Below are 26,039 nucleotides of genomic sequence, written 5' to 3' on the forward strand. Positions count from 1 at the left end.
CTTAGCTGAAAATGTGTGTGGAGGCACATACTGTAGACACTCAACATGATCTAGCTGGATTATGCCCTCTACCAGAGTTGATTTGACTGTTATCATTTGCTGTGTGAGCTCTTGTTTGAAGAGTTGATGCTTCATAGGGGTACTGTTGCTGTGATGATATCTTCCAGCATGTGAGAAAAGCAAACACAGTGACAGTTGAAGGTATTGTAACCACTTTAAATCGTTCCGCAAAGGAGAGATGTGATTGCTTCATTTAAGTATTCACCTTGGCAACAGAAGATATTTCAATTGTGTTACGATGATGTTAACTGACTAAAGCATCCGTAACTAAACCAGTGCAGTTTCTGCTTTACATGGCTATGTAACTAAAAATTCCGAAGTATGAATTGGAGGGTGGGGATTTTTATCTTCAATAACCAGTTTTAACATTCTGGTTTAAATAACTTTAAAGCAAAATAGCATTTAATGACAATTGTACTTCTCTGAAAATGAGTTGATCTGAACTTAAAGATTACGGATTAGGTTGTCTGCACTGAAATCGTTGGCATGTCAGAGTACTCCTGATAGTTGCTTTCTATGACAGGCACAAATGATCATCCACTAAATCTGACAGGCATAACTGGAAAATTTCAGCTGGCCAGTAAGATGGGTCACCCAGATGATGTAGACCTTGTGAATTGCAATGACATTCCATGATTAAAAAGTGCTTCATAGGTACAGCAATATATTATAATTCTTTCAATTTGTAGCACGGGGGAGTAAAGCAAAATTATAATTGAGATAAGTACATATACAAATAAAACCTGTAAGGTTTAATCTCGCATGGATCATGATTTATATGCAAAAACACTGGAAATAAATATTTAAAGTGCTTAAACTGTATTTGTCTTTATTAACCTGACTTTAGAAGCAGTGCATAATGTTGAACTGTCAGATTTCATGTATTCATTTAAAAAATCTGTATGGACTCATATTATTACGGAACATAAGACAAAGCTCTGAGTTTCAAATTAATTTTTCTCATACACGTTTTCTGGGTCAAGTGGGTTACTTATTAACTTGCCACTGCTCAAGTCCCTGAACGATAATGCTGTTCTGTCCACCATGAATTTTAAGGATAAGGAAGAGCAGCTTCATGCAGTCCATAATTTATAACCACGTGAGGTTGCATTCTTAAAATCTACAGATTTCAATGCTTCATATCCGCCCAGTTTTCTTCCTAGTGGGTTATTAATGGGAAAGTACATTTTTCTTTTGCCATAATGAAACATTTTGCCAAACCAGCTTAATGATTACATGCCTCATCTACTTTTCTCTACATTTTAAGAAAGATATTGGACGCACTGCAAGTTACCACTTCCTAATTGATTTTTGCATGTGGTTTATGAAGTCAACTGTTCACAGTGGCAGACAAAAATTCCTACATTTGAAATAATAGGTTTTATGTGTTCAGATGATCCTCTTGCACCGTACTTTAATTGATAGTGCAACTCCAAATCAAAGCACTGCATTTCCTCAAGATAGCCCTATGCTTCACACACATAAGGACTGATACTACAATGTTATTACATGAGATTAAAAAAAAATAAAAAATTTAAATGTCCAATTCATTTTTTCCCCCAATTTAAGTGGCAATTTAGAATGGCCAATCCACCTATCCTGGACTTCTTTGGGTTGTAGGGGTGAGACCCACGCAAACACAGGGAGAATGTGCAAACTCCACACGGACAGTGACCCGGGGCCGGGATCAAAGCTAAGGAAATTAAGTTGAAGAGGGCACAGGCTGTAAAGATATATGGGGATATATATGGGGAAACGTGAGGTTATGCACTTTGGTTGTAAAAACACAAAAATAGAATGCTTTTTTAAAAGATGTGAAAGTTGTAAATGTTTGTTCAGAGAGGCTTGGGTATTTTTGCACAAGGAACTCAAAGTTAGCATGCAGATACAGCAAGAAATTGAGAAGACAATAACATGTTGGCTTTTTTTGGAAGGGGATTGGGGTACAAGAACAAATAAGTCTTGCTGTAATTATGCGGGGCTTTGGCGAGATCACAATTTTGGTTTAAGGAGGGATATACCTGTGTTGGAGGCAGTACAGCGAAGAATTACTAAGTTAGTCCCTGGGATGAGGGGGTGTCCTCTGATAAGAGGCTGAGTAAATTGGATTAATATGTCCTTCGGTTTAGAAGAATGAATGGTGATCTTCGTGAATGATTCAAGCTTCTGAAAGGGGTTGATGGGGTAGACACAGATTGCTTCCCTGGACTAGGCAATTTAGAACAGGAGATTATAGTCTTGTTATGGGCCAGGGTTTAGAGAACCCCAAAGTGTATCATGGAGTTCACCTGACCCACAACTTTTAATAGATTGTGGTACGGGGAGCACACGGCCCACTCTACAGGTGTGGTACAGCAGAAATGGAAAAGTATTTTTTAAAGCAAAACAATGTTTATTCTATGAACTCAAGTTAACGTTTTTTAAAACGTACAGTGAACATCTTAGCAACCGTTAATACAAGCCCCAAAGAACACAACACTAAGTAATCCTTAAGCTGTCCTTTTTAACATCCATAAGACTTGAAAAAAAACCTTTAAACAGGAGCACATCAGGTTAAAGTCACTACTGAGAGCAGTTATGAGTTTTAAATCACCAAAGGATCAATTTACAATCTAGATGACAGAGAGAGAGAGACTAATACCCCTTCTGGCTGTGACTGCAGCTATCCAGCTCTGAAAATGAAACTATAAAACACCCTGCAGCCAACAGCCTAAAACGAAAGTAAAAAGCCAACAGACAGCCCAGCTCCACCCACTCTCTGGCATCACTGCAGTAATAAACACCTATTTCTTAAAGGTACACTCTCTACAGATATTTATATACACACCCATTTATAAACACCCATTTCTTAAAGGTGCATTTCTTAAACAGTCATTTCTTAAAGGTACTCTCACATGACAGTCTTAAGGATGAGAGAAGGTTATCATTTAGCAGTGAAAGTAGAAACCTCTTCACTCTAGGCTGTAAATGTTTCAAATTTCCTATCCCAGTTGGTTGTGGATGTTCCATTGTTGAATATATTTACGGCTGGAATAGGCAAAATTTCGGTTTCTCAGGGAATCAAGTCATATGGGGAACAGGCATGAAGCTAAAGAGTGTATTGAATGAAGGAGCAGGCTAGATGGGCCATGTGGTCTATTCCTATCTCGTGTTATTATGCATGATTCGCCAGGACACTGATCCCACATGGTTCAGGTGAAGACTGTTCAAATGGTCAACAGCTACTTTCATTCTCGATAAGTGAAATTAAATGTTCTGCATTTTTGCAGTAATAATGATTGTTGGGGTGGCACAGTAGTTACCACTGCTGCCTCACGGAGCCAAGGACCCACATTCAACCCCGGTCCTGGGTCACTGTCTGTGTGGAATTTGCACATTCTCCCCGTGTCTGCATGGGTCTCACCCCCAAAACCTAAAGATGTGCAAGTTAGCTGGATTGACCATGCTAAATTGCGCCTTAATTTGAAAACAAAAAGAATTGGGCACTCATTTAAAAAAAAAATGACTGTCAATGATCACTGTCATTACTCCTCTGAAACTGACAGTAGGTTCCAGAATCTACAAATGCCTAGTTAAAACACAGAAATCTCCACATGGTGACTTATTGATGTACCCTAGCCCTGTCCCAAGCCTGAAATCTAAAAATTACTAGCTCATGGAAAAAGCCTTGAAAATGTATATCTGTCTAACAACGTACTAAGTTTATAATTACTGCTGAAAAATCTCTGACCGTGGAAAATTTATTTTAGAGTTGTGAAATGTCAAATTTGTCAAATTTCACATTTTAAAATGTTGATAAATTTTGATGTTGATTTCCACCTTATAGCACTTTGTATGTCCCATTTAAATTTTTTCAGTCTTTTAAAAATGTAATTAAAATTGTAGGATCATCTATGAATTTTACTCTCTGGTTTTCTGTCTGAGAGAATACTTCAGGCTTAATAATAATATCTTTATTAGTGTCACAAGTAGGTTTACATTAACACTGCAATGAAGTAACTGAAAATTCCCCTAGTTGCCACACTCTGGCGCTTGTTTGGGTACATGGAGGGAAAATTCAGAATGTCCAAATCACCGAGCAAGTATGTCTTGGTACTTGTGAGAGGAAACCAGACACTGGGAGAACGTACAGACTCCGCACAGACAATCACCCAAGCGGTGAATAGAACCCAGGTCCCTGGAACTGTGAAGCAACAGTGCTAACGACTGTGCTACCGTGCCACTCCTTCTTACCCTGTTTGTTGAACCCCTGAAGATCCAGTTGACTTGGCGGCAGAATAACTGACTTTGAAAAAGGTGAAATCCATGCCACAGATTGCTGGATCTTTATGGACAGCTTTCTTTGTGGTCAAAGTGTTGAGTGCTGTCATTTTTCCTTGAGGGCAAATTCCAAGTCCATGATCTAGATGACTTTAGTAACAGCAGAGAGGTATGGTCATCCATGTGGAGTAATTTGATTGTTGCACCAATCTAGTCATCAATGTATCCAAGCTAGTGTATACAAAGTTTTTTTTAAAAAGCTGTGTTTGTTACCCAAGTTCCCTGCCCTAGCCCAGGTTACTCATTTAATTAATATAACTTAATTTGTATGAGTGATGGGCAAGCTTTCACGTGTACTCATTTTAAAATTGCCTTTAAAAGGGAACTGAATACAATTTCTCAGTTACTAGTTAATGTATCATTCGAAGGAATCTTTCTCTTAGCTTTGTGTTGGTGGTTCCTCACTCTTTGCCCTCTTAAGTTTATGTCTTTGGTCTATTGCACTATTTTTCCTGTCTATTTGAGCTGGGTTTTCACAGATGAGGATGAGAAATTGATGAGGAAAGGCAGTATCCAGCAGGGCCATGACTGATGTTAAAGATGAGCACATGGGTTGAGCGAGAAATATAATCAGTCACAGGCTGCTTTTTATGTTCACAAAGAGGTCAGGCAGAGGTGTATGTTGAGTTTATGGAGGTGCAGTAAAGCAGGTGAGACAAAACGTCATAGCATTTTCTGGTTTATAAGATTAACAATAGGAACATGAGTAGGTCATTCTGCCCTTTGAGTCTGCTCCATCATGGAAGATCAGCCATGATTGTATTCAATCTCAATTCCACTTCACTGCACTTTCCCATATCATCCTCTTTGTACCCAAAAACGTATCAACCTATATTTTGAATATAATCAAAGACTGAGTATCCATAGCTCTTTTGGGTAGAGTTCCAAAGATTCGCAATCATTTGAGTGAAGACATTTCTCCTCATCTCTGTCTTAATTGGGTGACTGAGAACTCCTGGTCTAGATTCCCTGGCCAGGGGGAACTCTACTTTGTCAAGCTGTTAAGAATTTTGCATGTTTCAATACATCCCCTCTCATTTTTCAATGGCTGCTCTCCGTCTCCATATGACAATGGTTTGCGCCATAGTGGTCATCACTGTGTGAGGCTCAGGAACTCCACTGTGACGTGGCAGTGCCTGTTGAGTTTGCTGCAGCTGAAGATGGTGGGATGAGAAGGTGAACAATTAGCTGGCTTTATTAGCTGGCGTCTGTTTTCTCTGGGCTCTAGGCTCTCTTCTTTGCCATGCTCATTCTTCAAAACCCCAGTGAACATGTATCTAGTCTACTTAATTTCTCCTCCCAGGACAATCCCTTCATCCCAGTCTCCATTAAACCTGGATCAATGATGAAAGAGTGAGGGATGCATAACTGGCCACGAATTGGTAAATTATTCTAATTGCAGTTTTGGGCTACTTAGCACATGAGTACTTCATACTGCACAATGGAGGGTGTCCTTACTGAAGATTTTATTTTCAGTGTGGTGTCACTCCTACCATTGCTTTTGTAGACAGATGATTGAGGATGTGACCAAGGTGCTCCATCAGAAAGGCAAAGTCAAGACAGTTTCCTTTAGAACACTTCATTGAAATTTGAACACTCATTTGAACAGGAAAGGGGGAAAAGCAGAGAAATGGAAATTTAGTGAATCAAATTTAGCTGTTCATCATTACTGGTATAGCCATGATGGGACAACTTGCAACTGGAGTCTCGTGCAGGCCAAATTGCATGAAGATAGAGTTCCCCCTCTGAAGGACACCAGTAATCCAGTTGGATTTTTACAAAATCCAGCAGTCTTTTGGTCGCATTGAGTGATGTCTGCTTTTAACTTTCTTCCCTATGTTTTTCTTAAAACGGAATTCAAGTTCACATATTCACATCTGGGGGTGGGGTTGCGGGGATTTGAAATCACGTTCTTGAGATTAGCACCACGACAGACAAATACGGTGACTTCACATCATTTCTGGAAAATATGTTTAAAACTTCTGCAGAATTCAATTTTATGAACTGAAAAATATTCATAATTTACAAAAGATGAGCTGTTTTGATTTTTGTTGGATAAACCTTTTGAGATATAGTAAAAGCAGTTCACTGATCTGTTAGGATTTAATTAAATGACAAGAACAGGCTCAAGTGGCTGAATGGCCTGCTCTTGTTCCAATGTTCAGTAATCCTCTCTCTTAATATTTTACAGTAATTGATACTGAGTTAAATTGCCTAATACTATTGGTACTGTAGCTAGTGCTGTTTGATTTTTGACAAATATTTTTGAACTGATCGTTTTGACTCTTTACTATAATTCTTTCCTCATTTCATATTATAGTGATGAGACTAACCAAACCAACGTTGTTTACCAACCTGCCAGTGACCTGTGAAGATAGAGACCTGCCTGGTGAGCTTGGATAATTCTTGGAATTATTTTAGATAATCAAAAATGTTAACATGCAACACTACACGTCATGAAGCATGATCTAAATCTGTGTTAACTGTTAATTGGTTTTTCAGAGACCACTCTTTTCTGATCTTAAGAGTTTAAAAATATTTACTTCTATTCTATTATATGGAAGCATTCCATATACACAAAATTCTGTTGTCTCCTTGTACTAGAGTCTCAGGTACTGCTAGTGTGACCTAAGTGTGTTGTTATGGGAGCGGCATTTTCAGAACCCCAAAATGTATCATGGAGTTCAACCAACCTCTCCCTTTAATGTATTGTTGCTTTTGAAGCACACGGCTTGGTCTCCAGGTGTGGTAGTACAATTATGGACATGTGGTTTTTAAAACAAGACAATGTTTATTCCATGAACTCAACTTAACCTTTTAAAATAAACATTGGATCTCTTAACACCCCTTACTTCAAAGATAACCCCGAAAATAATACAACACAAGATAATCCCTGAAAACGTTCCTTCAAACCTCCAAAAGACTTAACACCTTTAAACAGAAACACATCAGGTTAAAGACATTACTGTTATGAGTTTAAATCACCCAAATGATTCAGAGATAGTCTTTCCTGGCACAGATCACAGCAAATCCAGCTCCCTGCAAAACACAGACACACCCAAGCTCTTTTCCTCAAAACTGAAACCAAAACACTGCAAAAAGCAGAAGTGATCTCAGCTCCCCGCTCTGACATCACTTCAGTAGTATGAGGTGCTCCATTTCTTAAAGGTGCATTGCTTAAACATTCATTTCTTAAAGGTACTCTCACATGACGGTATAAAAAAAACAAGGCCCTTCATAACAAGCCTATTTTACTGTCTTTGCAAAAATTGCTTTCTTTGAACATATCAAATAGTACCTCGCATATTCACATCATCCAGAAGGTATCGGGCAAGAATGGAGTGATATTGTTAATGCCATTTTGCGGTGCATTTTGGAACCATCCATTGTTGCTAAAATCGGTTAGTGTAAAACAGACCGAACAGAAATCTGCTTGCCATGTTTGTTTTTAGGCTGCTAGATTTGATTGCAGTAATTCTGCTGATACTGGACTCTATTCATGCCCACCGATCATGAGTATTCCACAGGATGTCAATCGAGAGTTTCGAGCCAGAGCATCAGTTTCCATTTGCTGGGCCTGTACAGAGTGGAGTTTGAATCTTGCTGCTTAAGACAAAGAATCCTCCTATTAAGCTAAGAGTTCATCGACTCCTTCCTGAACTTCTGCTCTCAGGACCTGCCATCCACAGTGTTCTCTTAGTACATTTCTAATAACTCGGATAGCACGGTAGCCAGGGACTTGGGTTCAATTCTTTTTTTAAAAATAAATTTAGATTAGCCAATTATTTTTTCCAATTAAGGGGCAATTTAGCGTGGCCAATCCACCTACTCTGCACATTTTTGGGTTGTGGGGGTGAAACCCACGCAGACACGGGGAGACTGTGCAAACTCCACACGGACAGTGACCCAGAGCCGGGATCGAAACCTGGGACCTCAGTGCCGTGAGGCGGTTGTGCTAACCACTAGGCCACCGTGCTGCCCTTCTTGGGTTCAATTCTGGCCTTGGGTGACTGTATGGAGTTTGCACATTCTCCCCATGACAGCGTGGGTTTCCTCCCATGATCCAAATATGTGCAGATTAGGTGGAATGGCTGTGCTAAATTCCCCTTAGTGTCCATAGATGTGGAGGTTAGTTGGGGTTACGGAGATAGAGCAGGGAAGTGGGCCGAGGTAGGATTCTCTTTCAGAGGGTCGGTGTACACTAGATGGGCTGAATAATCTCCTTCTGCATTGCAGGAATTCTATGTTTCTGACTCCAAATCCCATGTGAGAAAATGTCCTGTTCTTGAAATAACCTATTAAGGTTACTTGTTACAACACCTGTGACTGTGGAAGAGTGAAAATGTTTGCCAGTATTAATTTCAACCTCGCAGCTGTTCGCATGCCATCTCCGCACACCGAGATGACTACCTCATCTGTATAACACCCCCACCAATGAGATTAACCCTTTAGTTTGTTGCCTCCCAAAATAACCTAGCTCTCTTTATGACCTGGAAACAGACTTTCCCAGTCCTAACTACGGGTCAACTGTTCCCTACTGCCTGATCTATGCCATGGCAGCATTCCCACTTTTGTTTTCTTTATCGTTCATGAGATGTGGGCGTTGCTGGCTGGACCAGTATTTATTGCCCATCCCTGAGGCATTTAAGAATCGACCCCATTGCTATGAGTCTGGAGCCACATATAGGCCAGATCAGGTAAGGGTGACAGATGTCCTTCCCTAAAGGACGTTAATGAACCAGATGGGTTTTTACGACAATCGACAATGGTTTCACAGTCATCATTAGACTTTTACATAGAACATTGAACATACAGTGCAGAAGGAGGCCATTCGGCCTATCGAGTCTGCACCTACCCACTTAAGCCCTCACTTCCACCCTATCCCCGTAACCCAATAACCCCATCTAACCTTTTTGATCACCAAGGGCAATATATCATGGCCAATCCACCTAACCTGCACGTCTTTGGACTGTGGGAGGAAACCGGAGCACCCGGAGGAAACCCATGCAGACACGGGGAGAACGTGCAGACTCCACACCAGACAGTGACCCAGCGGGGAATCGAATCTGGAACCCTGGCGCTGTGAAGCCACAGTGCTATCCACTTGTGCTACCGTGCTGCCCCTTTAATTCCAGATTTTTTATTGAATTCAAATTTCACCATCTGCCATGGTGGGATTCGAAACCAGGACCCCACAGCATGACTCTGGGTCTCTGGATTACAAGTCCAGCGATAATATCACTTTGCCACTGCCTTCCTAAGTCATTATTTAATGTTCAATGTTTTGACTGTTTTTATGGGCATAATCATAATCGTTAGTGTTACAAGCCGGCTTACATTAACATGGCAATGAAGTTACTGTGTTACATGTTCTTATCAAATCCCAGATCTAATGCTCCATATCCTTCAATTATTTCCCCCCTCTCCCCACCCCCAGCAAACTACCACTGCATAACTCCTCCTACCGATAGCCATACAGTAAAAATCTCCATCCCAAACAACATTGCAAGGCCCACTCGTTGCTTTCTGTACTCTGCCTCACTGAGGAGGTCACATTTTCTACCTGAGGCTGCTGTCCAACTTGTTGCCTTCCTCACTTGCACTTATTCACGTGAAAACCATCTACTGACTCCAATACTGACTGTCCAAATCTTCTCTTTTTTTTCTCCCTCCCATGTTAAATTGTCTTTAAAACCTGATTGATTCAAATGTTGGGAAGACCTCTTTCCCAAATCCTTGTATTTTTATTTAAAGCCTTGTTTTGTAGAAAGCATTCAATTAATATAAAAAAATATATTCTGGAATCACGTGCCAGTTAATGTCAATTTTTTAACCTCAGGAGATCTTTTCAGTCAACTTATGAAGGATGATCCCTCAACAGTTAAAGGAGCAGAGACCTTTATGTTGGGGGAAATGCTGACTCTCCCTCAGAACTTTGGGTAAGAATTCCTCAATTATTTGCATATGTTCTGTCACTAAGGCACACATTTTCATTTCTACTCTCTTCCCTCCTTTTTCCCAACCCGCCAAGGGCCAAACAAAAATGGCCATGGAACTGGGATACTATTGTGCAATCATCTTTTTGGGCAGGGTGGAAAGAGAATGCTAAAGGACTATACACTGCATTTTCAGGCGAATCACTAACCTTTTTTTTTAAAAAATAATTTTTATTGAGAAATTTTGATTTTATACAACAATAACGCACCTTAGTAAAATACCGAAAATAACAATAATATTAACAATCATATACATTCGCCCCATCCCCATGAACAACCCAGCATTTTAACAACAACGCAAATTAACACACTATAAAGTTACAGAATAAACACTACAATAATGCACCCCCCCCCCCCCCCCCCCGGGTTGCTGCTGCTATTGACCCAGTTACCTATCTCTGAGCCAGGAAGTCCAGAAAAGGCTGCCATCGTTTATAGAACCCTTGTATTGATCCTCTCAGGGCAAATTTGACCTTTTCCAATTTTATAAATCCCGCCATGTCACTGATCCAGGTCTCCACGCTTGGGGGCCTTGCATCCTTCCATTGTAACAGAATCCTTCGACGGGCTACTAGGGACGCAAAGGCCAGGACACCGGCCTCTTTCGCCTCCTGCACTCCCGGCTCCACCCCAACCCCAAAAATCGCGAGTCCCCACCCTGGTTTGACCCTGGATCCAACCACCCTCGACACCGTCCCCGCCACCCCCTTCCAGAATTCTTCCAGTGCTGGGCATGCCCAGAACATATGGGCGTGGTTCGCAGGACTCCCCGAACATCTGGTGCACCTGTCCTCACCCCCGAAGAACCTACTCATCCTAGTCCCGGACATATGGGCCCGGTGCAGCACCTTAAATTGGATGAGACTAAGCCTCGCACATGAGGAGGAGGAGTTGACTCTCTCCAAGGCCTCCGCCCAAGTCCCGTCCTCTATCTGCTCCCCGAGCTCCTCCTCCCATTTAGCCTTCAGCTCCTCCACTGACGACTCCTCCACCTCCTGCATTACCTTATAGATGTCAGACACCTTCCCCTCTCCTACCCACACCCCCGAAAGCACTCTGTCCATCGTCCCCTGCGAGGGCAGCAAAGGGAATCCCTCTACCTGTCGCCTAGCAAACGCCTTTACCTGCAGGTATCTGAACATGTTCCCCTGGGGAAGGCCAAATTTATCTTCCAGTTCCCCCAGGCCCGCAAACCTCCTGCCAATAAACAGGTCCCTCAATTTGCTGATGCCCGCCCTTTGCCATCCCCTGAATCCCCCATCCGTGTTCCCCGGGATGAACCGATGGTTGCCACCCAGTGGAGCCTCCATCGAGCCCCCTGTTTCCCCCCGATGCCGTCTCCACTGTCCCCAGATTCTTAGGGTCGCCGCCACCACCGGGCTCGTGGTAACCCTCTTGGGGGAGAGCGGCAACGGTGCCGTTACCATGGCACCCAGGCTTGTACCTCTACATGACGCCATCTCCATTCTTTTCCACGCCGCCCCTCCCCCCTCCACCCATTTACGCACCATTGACACATTGGCTGCCCAATAGTACCCCAGAAAGTTGGGCAGCGCCAACCCGCCTCTATCCCTTCCTCGCTCCAGGAATACCCTCCTCACTCTCGGAGTCCCATGTGCCCACACAAAGCTCAGAATACTGCCGGTCACTCTCCTAAAGAAGGCCCTGGGGATAAATATGGGCAGGCACTGAAAAAGGAACAAGAACCTCGGAAGCACTGTCATTTTGACGGACTGCACCCTCCCCGCCAACGACAATGGCAGCATGTCCCACCTCCTGAACTCCTCCTCCATCTGATCTACCAGTCTGGTAAAGTTATGCTTGTGGAGAGTCCCCCAGTCCCTGGCCACTTGCACCCCCAGGTACCTAAAGCTCTCCCCTGCCCGCCTAAGCGGGAGCCTACCAATTCCTTCCTCCTGGTCTCCAGGGTGCACCACAAACACCTCGCTCTTGCCTAAGTTTAATTTATAACCTGAGACGGTCCCAAACTCGGCTAGTAACTCCATCACTCCCGGCATCCCTCCCACCGGGTCCGCCACATACAGTAACAGGTCGTCGGCATACAACGACACCCTATGTTCCTCTCCACCTCGCACCAAGCGTCTCCACCTCTCTGAATCTCTCAATGCCATCGCCAGCGGCTCGATTGCCAGTGCAAACAACAAGGGGGACAAGGGGCAACCCTGCCTGGTCCCTCGGTGAATCACTAACCTTTTAATTGTCGCAGGGTTTGAGGATTTTTTCTCTTCATTACCCCACAGTAACATACCCAACTTTCCCCCGCCCTAACTCCTAACTACCCATATATTAGATTCCCTGCCCTTATTCTCCACTTCCATGCTTCCTCCTCTCTTTCTCTCTCTCTCTTCCCCCCCACCTTCTGCTGATGGTCAATTTTCCTTAAAGAAGTCGATGAGCGGCTGCCACCTCTGAGCGAACCCCTGTATTGATTCTCTCAAGGCGAACTTAAACTTCTCTAGCCTGAGAAACTCTGTCATGTCACTGACCCACACCCCCGACTTGGAGGCTCCGAGTCCCTCCATCCCAGCAAAATCTGTCTCCAGGATACCAGGAAGGCAAAGGCCGAGACGTCAGCCTTTCTTGCCCCCGGGCTCCCGGATCTTCCGACACTCCAAATATTGCCACCTCTGGACTCGACGTCGCCCTCCCTTCCAGGATCTCTGACGTGCCATCTGCGAATCCCTGCCAAAATCCCCTCAGCTTCGGGCACACCCAAAACATATGTACACGATTTGCCGGACTTCCCCTGCACCTCCCACAGCTATTCTCCACCTCCTCAAAAAACCTACTCATTCGGGCCACAGTCATATGAGCCCTGTGGACCACTTTGAAATGGATCCGGACAAAGTTCCGTACCTGCAAGTACTGAAATACATTCCCACCCGGTAACTCAAACTCCTCCTGTATCTCCTCCAGGCTCGGGAAACCCTTCTCAATGAAAAGGTCCCCAAATCTCTCAATCCCTGCCCACTGCCATCTCCTAAAACCCCCATCCAGCCCCCCCGGAGTAATCGGTGATTGTCATAGATTGGTGACTACACCGACGCCCCCGCCAGTCTCATATGCTGCCTCCATTGGCCCCACTATCTCAGGGCTGCCACGACCACTGGGCTTGTGGAGCACCGAGCCAGCGAGGACGGTAGGGGTGCCGTCAACAGAGTCTCTAGACTTGTGCCCCTACATGATTCCGCCTCTAACTGCTCCCATACCGACCCCACCCCCATTACCCAGTTCCTACTCATCAAAATATTAGCCACCCAATAGTAATTAATAAAGTTTGAAAGGGCCAAACCTTCCTCCCCGCGCCCCTGCTCAAGAAGGACCTTCTTCACTCTCAGGGCTTTCCCAGCCCATATAAAACCCGAGATCGCCGCATTCATTTTCTAAAAGATTCCTGGGGATAAAGATTGGGAGACACTAAAACACAAACAGCAATCTTGGGGTGAGTGCTTTACCTTGTTTAATCTGCATGCTGAACTCATTGGTTTAGCCAACTGACCTACAGTGGGGTGGGTGGGTGTTAATCGAAAGTGCTGTAAGTGAAAGTTTGCCACATGATGGTAGAGCAGTAATTTCACATTGGAATAGAGTACAGATGTAATAAGAGGAGCTAAAGGTATCAGATGTCATAAAGACCATTTCTGTTTTCTATTCGGAAAAATGCTGTCTTCTAAAAATTCAATTGTATTCAAATGTTACGCGTGGTTTCCACTTTGAATTCTGCGATGCATATATTTTAATGTGCATTATTTAGGTTTATGCTATTTTGTTCACCATATAATGATGTGTAGAAACATTGATTGTTCATTTCACATTTATTTTGGGCAGGAATATTTTCTTGGGTGAAACCTTTTCAAGCTACATCAGTGTACATAATGACAGTGTGCAAGTTGTTAAGGATATCTTGGTTAAGGTAAGGCAATTAATTATATGTAAATAAAAGCAAACTATTGTGGATGCTGGAATCTGAAACAAAAACAGAAAATATTGGACAATCTCAGCAGGTCTGACAGCATTTGTGGAAAGAAAACGGAGCTAATGTTTCGAATCTGGATGACTCTTTGTCAAAGCTGATTAATTATGTGTGGATCTGATTTACTTGCAGAAAAAGTGTTTCCATGTATGTCCACTTTGTTTTCTTCTGGCTAGTATAAAGGAATGTTTCTGGTGGCAATGAACGCATTCCTGTGTGGCCACTTGGGTTAACATTTTTGTACTATTTTCGCTGGAATCCAAAGCACTTCGAAGTGTAATTATAGGTTTGGTCCTTGCTGGCTTGGGTAATGTTTTTGAGAAAACATTTGCAAATTCTGTGGTATGTTACTGGCAGTGACTGGATAACTACTGCCCTGTTCCCTCTTGCAGTGTCGTAGATCAATCATTTTGTTAATGGTTTTTATTGGTTTTCACATTTTTATGTTACATGTTTCAGTTTGTATGTTTAACTCTTGCTTCATAACCGTGTATAGTCTCTGGTAAACAACTAAGGAAAGATTGAAGTTACAAAGGAGAGATGAACCAAAGAACGAAAAGAAAAATCCAAACAAACAAACAAAGATCACGTTATATATTGTTTCCCCCTCCTTCTATGGTTGTGGAATCCATTTGGTCGGTCTGCCTCAGTTGTCCTTCCCAATGTTGGTCCCGGTGTGAATTGCCTCGCGTATTGCTGCTCCTTCTAGTTTTTCACATGCCCTTGACTCCTGTCCTCTGCGGCTACGCCCCTTGCGTCCTGTTATTTTTCTGGGCTTTTCCCCCCCTCACTTCCCTTCCCCTTTCTTTATGCTTAATCTCTTCTGTGCGTCCCTCCCCCCTCCCCCTCTGTTGTACTAGTTGTGGCTACAAACAGATCTTGGAACAAATTGGTGAACAGCTTCCATGTTCTGTGGAAGCCTTCTTCCAAATCACAGGTGGTGAATTTTATCTTCTCCAGTTGGAGGAATTCTGACAGTTCAGACAGCCAGTTTGGAGCCTTGGGCGGTGCTGCCAATCGCCAGTCAAGCAGGATCCTTCGGCGGGCGATTAGGGAGACAAGGGTTAAGGCGACAACCCCCATCCCCATAAAGAGTTTTGGCTAGTTTGTGACCCCCAAAGACTGCCACTTTTGGGCTTGGCTCCACCCTCACCCCCACAGCCTCAAAGAAGGTTGGCCCGAACCCGACAAGTCTGTAGCAAGCCCAGACTATTTGGGTGTGGTTGGCAGGGCCTCCCTGGTACTTCGCATTTGTTCTCCACCTCGGATTCTGGTTAGGTGCGCTCTGTGCATCACCTTTAACTGCATCAGGCTCAGCTATGTGGAGGTGGAGTTCAGCTCGCCCTGTGTCGTGCTTCGATCCAGAGTTTGTTCCCCTCACTTCTTTGCCCAGTCCCTCCTCCTATTTCTACCTTGTCTCATCCAGGGGGATTGTACCTCCTCCAACAGTCACCCACGCAGGTCCCAACAGTTTCCCCTCCCTAAGTCACCCGCGTCCAGCAGTTTCTCAACTAGTCTCTGGGGGGTACGTTGTCATTTCCCTTGGGAGGAAGTTCCAGAACTGTATATATCTCATTTCATTCCCTTCAGGTAGTTGGTACCTCACTGGAGCTCCTCCAGAGTCGCTATCTATCGCCCGTGTACATGTCGCTACCCACCAGTGTTCCCTTGCCCTGTCTCTACCTTTTGAAGGTGACTTCCATTGTAGCGGTCATGAATTTGTGATTGTTACAGATGGGGTCCACTGTGGACATTTCGGTTAGGCTGAAGTGTTGTCTCATTTGGTACCATGTTCGGAGCGGGGCCAGGCTTCCCGTACTACTTTTCCTTTGGAGAATTCCCCCCCCCCCCCCCCCCCCCCCCCCCCCACACACGCACACACACACACACACACACACACACACACACAAATGTGTCCACCGATGTATTGAAGAAGGTCTTGGGGATGTAGATCGGGAGGGGCCTGAACAGGAAGAGGATCCTGGGCAGTACGTTCATTTTGATTGTCTGCACTCTCCCTGCCAGCAAGAGTGGGAGTATCCCACCTCTACAGGTCCTTTTCTACTTCCTCCACCATATTTGTCAGATTCTATTTGTGGATCTGTCTCTAGTTGTGAGCTCTTTGGATCCTCAGGTAGTGGAATTTGTTTTGGGTTTGTTTAAATGGCAGTCCCTCCAGCTCTCTCCCCTTCCTTGCGGGTTTACTGGGCAGACTTCACTTTTGCTCAGGTTGAGTTTGTAGCCCAAGAAGGCTCCAAACTCCTTTAACACCTTCATGATTTCTTCCATACTGGCTCCATTGTCCGAGATGTAGAAGAGCAGGTGGTCCGAGATATAGAGGAGCAGGTAATTAAATCAATCATTAGCAATGAACTAGAGGATTGCTTGTAAGAGAATAATTCTAGTAATTGATCATCAATGTATTTTCATGGAAGTTAAATACATGTATAAGAGACCCATTCACCCCAACCACCAAATTTTTGAAGAAATGTATGATGCCTCTTCCCCAAATCTGTATCTTGCATCTTGATTGACTCTTTAGCTATCCCAATTTCTTGAAGTAGTAAAGTGTCAGACTGTGAGACTGATTCTTAGTGTCGGATAATGGATTATCGAAAAAGTTTAGAAAAAAACATTTTCCCTCGAAAGGCTTTATACAGCTTTTTAAGAAGCTCAGGGGAGAAGAAATATTAATTAAGATCAGTATATCAATTAAAGGTAGAGTATTAGCTACAAGATAATAAAAAAAATCTTTGTTATGGTATTGGAGGTAAAATCAATAAAATAGTTCAAGAGTTGGCAGTGTTTTCCTGCGAAGATGATGGATTTCTCCAGAAAAAGTGAGCTTGATGGACCCACTGACCTCTTTCTGTTATTTGTAATCACAGGAGCAATTTTAATTTAGCCTTTAAAATGAAGAAGAAACATTTGCAATTACAAATAGCAGCTATTTAAGTGCAGAATTCAGATTTGTCATTGTTTCTCATCCCCCAGCTCCTAAGCTTTCCTCTTTTTTTCTTTCTTTGCCTTTTCATCCACTGCTGCACTGTGGCTGTTTGGCTCTGTACTGGATTCAAAGGAGAGTGTGGCTGAAGTTGACTTCAACCTTTTCTCTCCAGTGAATTTGTTGAAATTGAAATTGAGATTGAGGTTGTATGGTAAATTTCAGCTGCAAGCTTGTGTCCGGCATATGCTGTAGCCACCGAATTGCCAAGTCAAGACCCATTTCTGAGTGCCACAGTTTCTCAGATATTCAGTGGAGGAGGGTTTTAAGAAATAAAAAGCTATCAAATAGTTTTCCAGGAAATTTTGTTTATCTTTCTTTCTTTTAAAAAAAAGGCTGATCTTCAGACTAGTTCTCAACGTTTAAACCTGTCGGCTTCTAATGCTGCAGTGGCTGAACTTAAGCCTGACCGTTGTATCGATGACGTGATTCACCATGAAGTGAAAGAAATTGGGACACACATGTAAGTAGTGTTTTTCCATTTCAAAAAAACACTGAAAATAAAGCATGCCTCAAAGGTTCACTGAAATACCATGGATACAAAAGCACTGGTGTGTTCCTTTTGAGTGTGAAAGAAGCGCAACTCGAAGCATAAGTGTGAAACTGTAGGAATATTCTGCCTGAGTGCTCTGTCACTACAGTATTCTGTGGGAAAAGTCAACCACTCATATCTCAGACGGAATATTATCCACTGCACCCAGCTGGTAAATGAAAACTCAATTGTCATTAAGTCCAACACCATTAAAAATGAACAGTGACACTATTAGTTACTCTCATATTACTTTGCCATTTTTCAAAGATGAATTCCTTTATAAACAAGTGCAATTTTCATATCAGAAACTCACTTTTCTGTGGTTGCTTCCAAAACTGATATGTAAGCAGAACAACTTTTACTTTTTGATTTTAAATTAAGTGCTCTAAATTTAACAATACAAAATATTTCTGAATATTGCAGTGATATTGAATTTTGAAGAGTGGACATATGTATAATAGAATCCCTACAATGCAGAAGGAGGCCATTCGACCCTTCGAGTCTGCACCAACTCTCCAAAAGAGCTCCCTACCTAGGCCCAATATGGCATAGTGTGGAGGACGAATATATAGTGTTTCTTTCACTTTGTGATCTCAACCAAACTGTTCAGAAGGGCAGGACAGACAGTAAGCATCTGTCCATTTATGGGGTGGGTTGAAGAGATCAGTAATTAGAAGATATACTATTGCATGACTGTTGTCCTTATTTCCGAGCAGGTCATCAACATTGCAGAGTCCAGGCAGAAGAACACTTTATCTTTTACAATGTATCCCAATGAAAGGGGAGATATGGGAACAGGAAACTGTCTGTTCTAAAAATAAATGTACCTTTACTTTTCTTCCCACTTTTTACCAAAAAGTAACATTAAATTCATCATTGATCGCTATTTAAATTTAGTAAAATAGAGACCAACACATTGTTTCTAATATTGAACTGGACATGTCATTTTTCAGCCGGATCAGATTTTCCGATTGCTCTTTGGATGGATTTTGTAGTTAAAGATCATCAAGATATGTGAAAGTTAATTGACCACCATAAATAATCAGACAAGCAATTTATTGTGTTAAATGTTCCTCTTTAGTGCTGTTACATTCAAATTATTATAAATGGACTAATGTTACTGACTTCAATTATGAAAATGCCGCATGCAGTTTCTGGATCCACACAGTCGTCATCTTTTTCCAATTTTCTGTTTGAATTATACTTTCAAAGTTTCAAATTCCATAAAATGTATTTTGTATGTTCCTCTATGAACTTAGTTGAGTAAATAATTTTCTGGCAGAACCAGTGGTTTAATGTATATTACTTTTGGATTGTTTTTTGGACGACAACAAATACTTCTAGAATAATATTGAAGGTGTTCCCTGGTTAACGCGAGCTTGTCAACTTCCAGGATGCTGAAATGTTCTTATCATTGACACCTAGGCATGAAAGTAAATGGAAATCTGAAATTCTGGACATATACAATAGGTCGAACAGTAATTGGATAAAGAAGGCAATTCAATGTTTCATGTAGAAAGGCTAATGTTTAGAGAGTGGGCTCTTTGTCAGAACTGGAAATTGGGTAGAGTAGAGTAGGGGGATATTGAGGCAGGTCCGTGCGTGAACAGAGTCGTGGTTTGCACTATGTTTAATTTGTGTCTTGACTTTTTTTTTGTACTGTAAAATGTCACTTTTTCTATATGCCTCAAATACCTCAATAAAATTGTTTGTTTAAAAAAGAACTGGCAATTGGGAGGTGAGCAAACCATTTCATAACATAATAACACTGGGGGTGGGGGAAAGGAACAAAAAAGTCAAAGGAAATTTTTTTTCTCTTTACAGATACTTGTGTATTTTGCAGCATCTGTTTTATGTTGCAAAACAGTTTTTAAGTGCATAAGTTTGCTTATATTTATAATGTTGCATTTCAAATTGGGGCTGGTTTAGCATACTGGGCTAAATTGCTGGCTTTTAAAGCAGACCAAGGCAGGCCAGCAGCACGGTTCAATTCCCGTACCAGCCTCCCCGAACAGGCGTCGAAATGTGGCGACTAGGGGCTTTTCACAGTAACTTCATTGAAGTCTACTCGTGACAATAAGCGATTTTCATTTCATTTCAAGTAGGCTTACATTAACACGGCAATGAAGTTACTGTGAAAATCCCCTAGTCGCCACACTCCGGCGCCTGTTAGGGTACAGGGAGGGAGAATTCTGAATGTCCAATTCACCTAACAAGCATGTCTTTGTGGGCAGCACGCTAGCATTGTGGATAGCACAATTGCTTCACAGCTCCAGGGTCCCAGGCTCGATTCCAGCTTGGGTCACTGTATGTGCGGAGTCTGCACATCCTCCCCGTGTGTGCGTGGGTTTCCTCCGGGTGATCCGGTTTCCTCCCACAGTCCAAAGATGTGCAGGTTAGGTGGATTGGCCATGATAAATTGCCCTTGGTGTCCAAAATTGCCCCTTAGTGTTGGATGGGGTTACTGGGTTATGGGGATAGGGTGGAGGTGTTGACCTTGGGTGGGGTGCTTTCCAAGAGCTGGTGCAGACTTGATGGGCCGAATGGCCTCCTTCTGCACTGTAAATTCTATGAAACTTGGGGCAACTAGCGTTATGGACAAAACATAACAATCCCCTTTATTACACTCTACTAAGTTACCACGCAAGTATCAAAATTCCACTTCAGGACTTTAGTAATTCTTTGACGAGGTGGCACATAGCAGGCTGTGAAATAAGCTAAGAACCATGGTGTTAAGGGTACGATACTGGTATGATAAAGAATTGGCTGACTGACAGAAGGCACAGAGTGGAGATAAAGGTGTCGTTTTCAGGATGGCAGTCAGTACTAGTGGTGTGGATTAGGTGTCGGTGCTGGAACCGCAACTTTTCACAATATACATTAATGATCTGGAAGAAGGAACTGAGGCACTGCTGCTAAATTTGCAGATGATACAAAGATCTGTAGAGGGACAGGTAGTATTGAGGAAGCAAGGGGGCTGCAGAAGGACTTGGACAGGCTAGGAGAGTGGGCAATGAAGTGGCAGATGGAATACAATGTGGAAAAGTGTGAGGTTATGATTTTGGAAGGAGGAACAGAGGCACAGACTATTTTCTAAATGGGGAAATGCTTAGTAAATCTGAAGCTCAAAGGGACTTGGGAGTCCTTGTTCAAGATTCTCTTAAGGTTAATGTGCAGGTTCAGTCAGCAGTTAGGAAGGCAAATGCAATGTCAGCATTCATGTCGAGAGGGCTAGAATACAAGACCAGGGATGTACTTCTGAGGCTGTATAAGGCTCTGGTCAGACCCCATTTGGAGTATTGTGAGCAGTTTTGGGCCCCATATCACAAGAATGATCCCTGGAATGAAGAGCTTGTCATATGAGGAGCAATTGAGGACTCTGGATGAGGGGGGATCTTACTGAAACTTACATGATACTGTGAGGTCTGGATGGAGTGGGCGTCGAAAGGATACTTCCACAGTAGGAAAAACTAGAACCAGAGGGCACAACCTCAGACTGAAGAGATAATCCTTTAAAAGAGAGGTGAGGAGGAATTTCTTTAACCAGAGGGTGATTAATCTGTGGAACTCTTTGCAGCAGAAGACTGTGGAGGCCAAATCATTGAGTGGTGTTAAGACAGAGATAGATGCGGGGTGGGATTCTCAGGTGGCGAGTCAGAGTGACCATGCCGTCGTGAACGCCATCTCGTTTTACGACGGTGCTAACAGGCCGCCGGCAGCATTGATTCAGGCCCAGAAAAGGGGCCAGCAGCGGGGCTGTAAGAAACGCGGTGGGCGGTTCGCCAGAACGGCGCCGTCATCGCGCGACGGCCGGATGACACGGCACCGCATCATTTTATGTGATCCGCGCACAGGCCCCGACACAGAGAGATGGCTGCGCCCCGCCGTGCCGCTCCCAGGTTCCGGCACAATGACTTGGTGACCGCAGGATAAGACAGCCCACAACCACCGTGAGTGTGCAAGAACCGGAGGGGGATCACCTGTTCTGCACCCCCTCACCGTCCAAGAGCAGAGGGCCCTGGACCTTGCTGGAGGAGCCGCCACCCGGGAGGTAGCGCCATGCCAGATCGGAGGAGCAGTACTAATTGAGACTCCCCTGCCTGGCTAGACTCCCTCAGCCCTTCACCTACCCCACCCCCTCCCTCCACACTGCACCCCCTCACGCTGCACCCCTCCCCCCAACCCCCCCCCTCACACTCAACCCGCTCACACTGCCCCCTCCACCCCCTAACCCCCCCCCCCTCACGTTCCACCCTCGCACACTGCCCCCTCCACCCCCTCACACCCGAGTCCGCGTGTCTAACGATATATGCTTTATTGTGTATTCCGGCGCCAGCCGCCGATCGGCCCAGAGCGTCTCAGACAAGCCACTGCCGTCCAGGTCAACGTCCATCAGCCCACAGGGACGCACGCCAGGGAGGGGAAGGAGACGGACAGGTGGGCCCTCTTCCGAAGCCGGGCTACAGGAGACGGACAGACAGAGGACCGACACAAACTACACTGATGAACAGAGGACGGACAGTCAGGACACTGACGGCCATGAAACGGACAAGAGCCAGGACAGTGATGGACACAGGACGAGGACTCTGGACAGTGACACACCGAGGACGGCCAAACAGATGATGGACAGACTGGACACGGCCCCTCACATGGGATGGGGACAACGTCCATCAGTCCAAGGCTCGACCCAGAGACCCCAGACCTGGGGTCCGATGAGGACATGGACCTTGTGTCACAGCTGTCACCCACACCCTCCACCATCACAGATACCCTCACCTCGGTTGGGCATTTTACACACAGCCGAACCGGTACAGCAGGTGGAGGTAGGAGCAGCCGATGGGCTGAACGGTCAGAGGGCAGCCCAGCCCAGCCCCAGCACCCAGCTGCCACCCAGACAGTTCCCGGGTTCCTGGACTTCCCAGACCCACCCACAGACCAGATGTGTTTGGAAACCCAGGGAGTGGACAATGGGATGACGGCTGTCTTCCAGCATTGCAGATGCAGTTGGAAGAGTCCATCCACGTCCAGGAGCATGGAGTGGTGCCGGTCATGGCTGCCACCCAGGCCGACACCGCACGGGTGGCATCCACGGTGGTGGCAATGGGGCAACGGTTTTGGGCATGGGTCAGGTTCTGCAAGGCATGGGGGCTTCATGTGCACACGTCATCCGTGGCCCAGGACAGGGCTGCCCTCTCACAGACAGCCATGTCCCAGAGCCAGCTGGACATTGCCGCCGCGCTCCGGGGTCTGGCAGAGTCAGCAGGCCATGGTCCAGTCTCAGCAGGCCATGGTCCAGTCGCAGCAGGCCATGGTCCAGTCTTAGCAGGCCATGGTCCAGTCTCAGCAGGCCATGGTCCAGTCTCAGCAGGCCATGGTCCAGTCTCAGCAGGCCATGGTCCAGTCTCAGCAGGCCATGGTCCAGTCTCAGCAGGCCATGGTCCAGTCTCAGCAGGCCATGGTCCAGTCTCAGCAGGCCATGGTCCAGTCTCAGCAGGCCATGGTCCAGTCTCAGCAGGCCATGGTCCAGTCTCAGCAGGCCATGGTCCAGTCTCAGCAGGCCGTCGCTGAGAGCATCGGCGGTCTTGCACTGGATGGCGTCGCACAAGCCCAGAGGGAGGTTGCACAGTCCCTGACAGGGATGGCGTACTCCCTGAGCTCCATCGCTGCAAACGTTCAGACCCTGGTCGATGCCACAGCGGGCCTCCAGGACTGGCAGCGCCAGGTATTGGTGGTGCCACAGCGCTTGTCTCCGCTCGCACCACCGTCCCATAGTGAGGCCTAGGGGCCACCAGGCCCCTGAGGGAAGAGGAGGTTCTTGGGCCCGTCCCGGTGACTCATGCAAGGGAGGTCCCGAAACACTTGGACTCCCCCCGTTCTGTCCCTGGTGTATCTGGTGGGCAGCGGGCAGAACTGAGTGGCCTATCCAAGCCGGGCCGCCCCAGGAAATGCGCGCCGACGGGGAGCCAAGTTGCAGGGCAGGAGTCTCAGCACTCCGCCTCCACTCCTGCTGTACTGTCTGGAGAAACACCAAGACATAGTGGTAGGGCCTATAGTTCGGCACATAGTAAGTTGGCATGGGTGCAGGGCAGAGCTGTTATAGGGGCTAGGGCACTTGTCTGTCACGATTAAAGTCACTGTTACACCAAACCTAGATGCCTCTGTGCTCTGTCAGGTGCCTGAGGGGCAGTGAAGGGGACCGAGTGGCGCTGGGATCGATGTTCGGTACAACGGTGAGGCCGGGTATGTGTCTCTTCCCCCCCCCCCAAAACCCCCTGTCGTCCTCGGAACAACGACGCCAGCTACCCCACATGGCCATGTGATGGAGTGTTCATGACGCATACAGGGACCACCCAGGTGGAGGGTGTAGCTGTAGCCATGAGTCAGACATTGTCTAACGATCCGGAGCTCACAGCTCATCGCCGAGCGGGTTGTCATCATTGAACATGGCACTGATCACACCCGCTTACACAAGCAATTGTGTCAGACCATCCCGTTGTGTTGCAGGTGTAAGGTGCTGTGTAAGTGGTGGAATGGGAGCTAGGGTTGTCGGATGGTGCGGGAGTTGGGGTTGCTGGGTGGTGCATTTGGGCGGAACGGTGGTGCAAGTGCCTTGCTCAGCGATGCCCTCACCCTAGTTGGTGAAACGTGCGGCGATCAACGCCTCGCATGCTCACTTGCCAAGCCAGTGGCGTTGTGCAGCCTCCCGGCCATATCCAGCCCCCATGTCACGTCTGTGCCCTGCCCCCTCCCCATCCTCCACCTCCTCCTCATGTACAGATACGTCGCCCTCATCGGGCTCCCCCTGTGCCTCCTCCTCCAGGACATTGCCCCTCTGCTGGGCTATGTTGTGCAGGAGGCAGCAGACAACTATGCAGCCGAATGGTCCTGGAGGGCTCCTCAAGAGCGGTCCAGGCACCTGAAGCACATCTTCAAGAGGCCAAAGCACCTCTCGACAACACCCCTGGTTGCTGCATTGGGCTCATTGTAGCGGGTCTCCGCGTTGGTCTGTGGCCTCCGTATAGGCATCATCAGCCACGACCGCAATGGGTAACCCCTGTCGCCCAGCAACCAGACCCTCAGCCGGGGTGGGGTGGGGGGGGGGGGGGGGGGGGGGGGCTGTCCCTTGAACATGGCGGGAATGAAGGATTGCGCCAGTATCAAGGCATCATGCACACTGCCGGGGTACTGGGCACGCACGTGCATGATCTTCATGCGGTGGTCGCAGACCACCTGAATGTTCATGGAGTAGGTCCCCTTTCTGTTGTTGAACACGTCCTTGTTCTCCGATGGTGGACGCATGGCGACGTGCACCCCATTAATCACCTCCTGGACCATTGGTATCCTGGCCACAGAGACGAATGCCGCTGCCCGGGCATCCTGGTGTGCGCGGTCTGCGATGGCATACAGGGCGTTGGTGACTGCTCGGATGCACCAGTGCACCGTGCCTGGGAGATACCAGACAGATCCCCGCTCGGCGTCTGGAATGACCCCGTTGCGTTGAGGGCAACCATCACCTTTTTTTTAATATAATTTTTATTGGAATTTTTTACAGAAAATATAAAACGTAACGACAAACAATGAAATGCAACAAAATAACCCATAATAACTGTAACACCCTCAGACCGTATCGACGCATGTATCCCATCCCCCAACCCCAATGAACAACAGAAGAACAGAAGAATATTTAAATTTAAATTAAATAAACAAACATAGTCATCGTCCGCCCCCCCCCCACCTTTTCCCTCCCCCTTCCCCCCACCCCCCCTCCCCCCCAGGTTGCTGCTGCTACTGTCCCCGTACCCTATCGTTGAGCCAGAAAGTCGAGAAAAGGTTGCCACCGCCTAAAGAACCCTTGTACCGACCCTCTCAGGGCGAATTTGATCTTCTCTAGCTTAATGAAACCCGCCATGTCATTGATCCAGGTCTCCACGCTTGGGGGCCTCGCATCCTTCCATTGTAGCAAGATCCTTCGCCGGGCTACTAGGGACGCAAAGGCCAGCCTCTTTCACCTTCTGCACTCCCGGCTCCACCCCAACCCCAAAAATCGCGAGTCCCCATCCTGGCTTGACCCTGGATCCCACCACCCTCGACACCGTCCTCGCCACCCCCTCCCAGAACTCCTCCAGTGCCGGG

At 45.8% G+C, this 26,039-nt stretch overlaps 1 protein-coding gene across 7 annotated transcripts in view; it reads left to right on the forward strand.

Moving 5' to 3' along the window:
- Positions 1–26,039, forward strand: part of trappc13 (trafficking protein particle complex 13) — a 114,167-nt gene that overhangs the window by 24,528 nt on the left and 63,600 nt on the right. For all 7 annotated transcript variants that reach the window (XM_038791044.1, XM_038791046.1, XM_038791045.1 and 4 more), the window contains exons 2-5: positions 6,701–6,769; positions 10,220–10,319; positions 14,226–14,310; positions 17,710–17,837. In XM_038791044.1, coding sequence (XP_038646972.1) covers positions 6,701–6,769; positions 10,220–10,319; positions 14,226–14,310; positions 17,710–17,837 — 382 coding nt within the window. The remainder of the gene's footprint in view (positions 1–6,700; positions 6,770–10,219; positions 10,320–14,225; positions 14,311–17,709; positions 17,838–26,039) is intronic.

Source organism: Scyliorhinus canicula, chromosome 3, assembly GCF_902713615.1.
Source record: "Scyliorhinus canicula chromosome 3, sScyCan1.1, whole genome shotgun sequence".
Taxonomy (NCBI): Eukaryota; Metazoa; Chordata; class Chondrichthyes; order Carcharhiniformes; family Scyliorhinidae; genus Scyliorhinus; species Scyliorhinus canicula.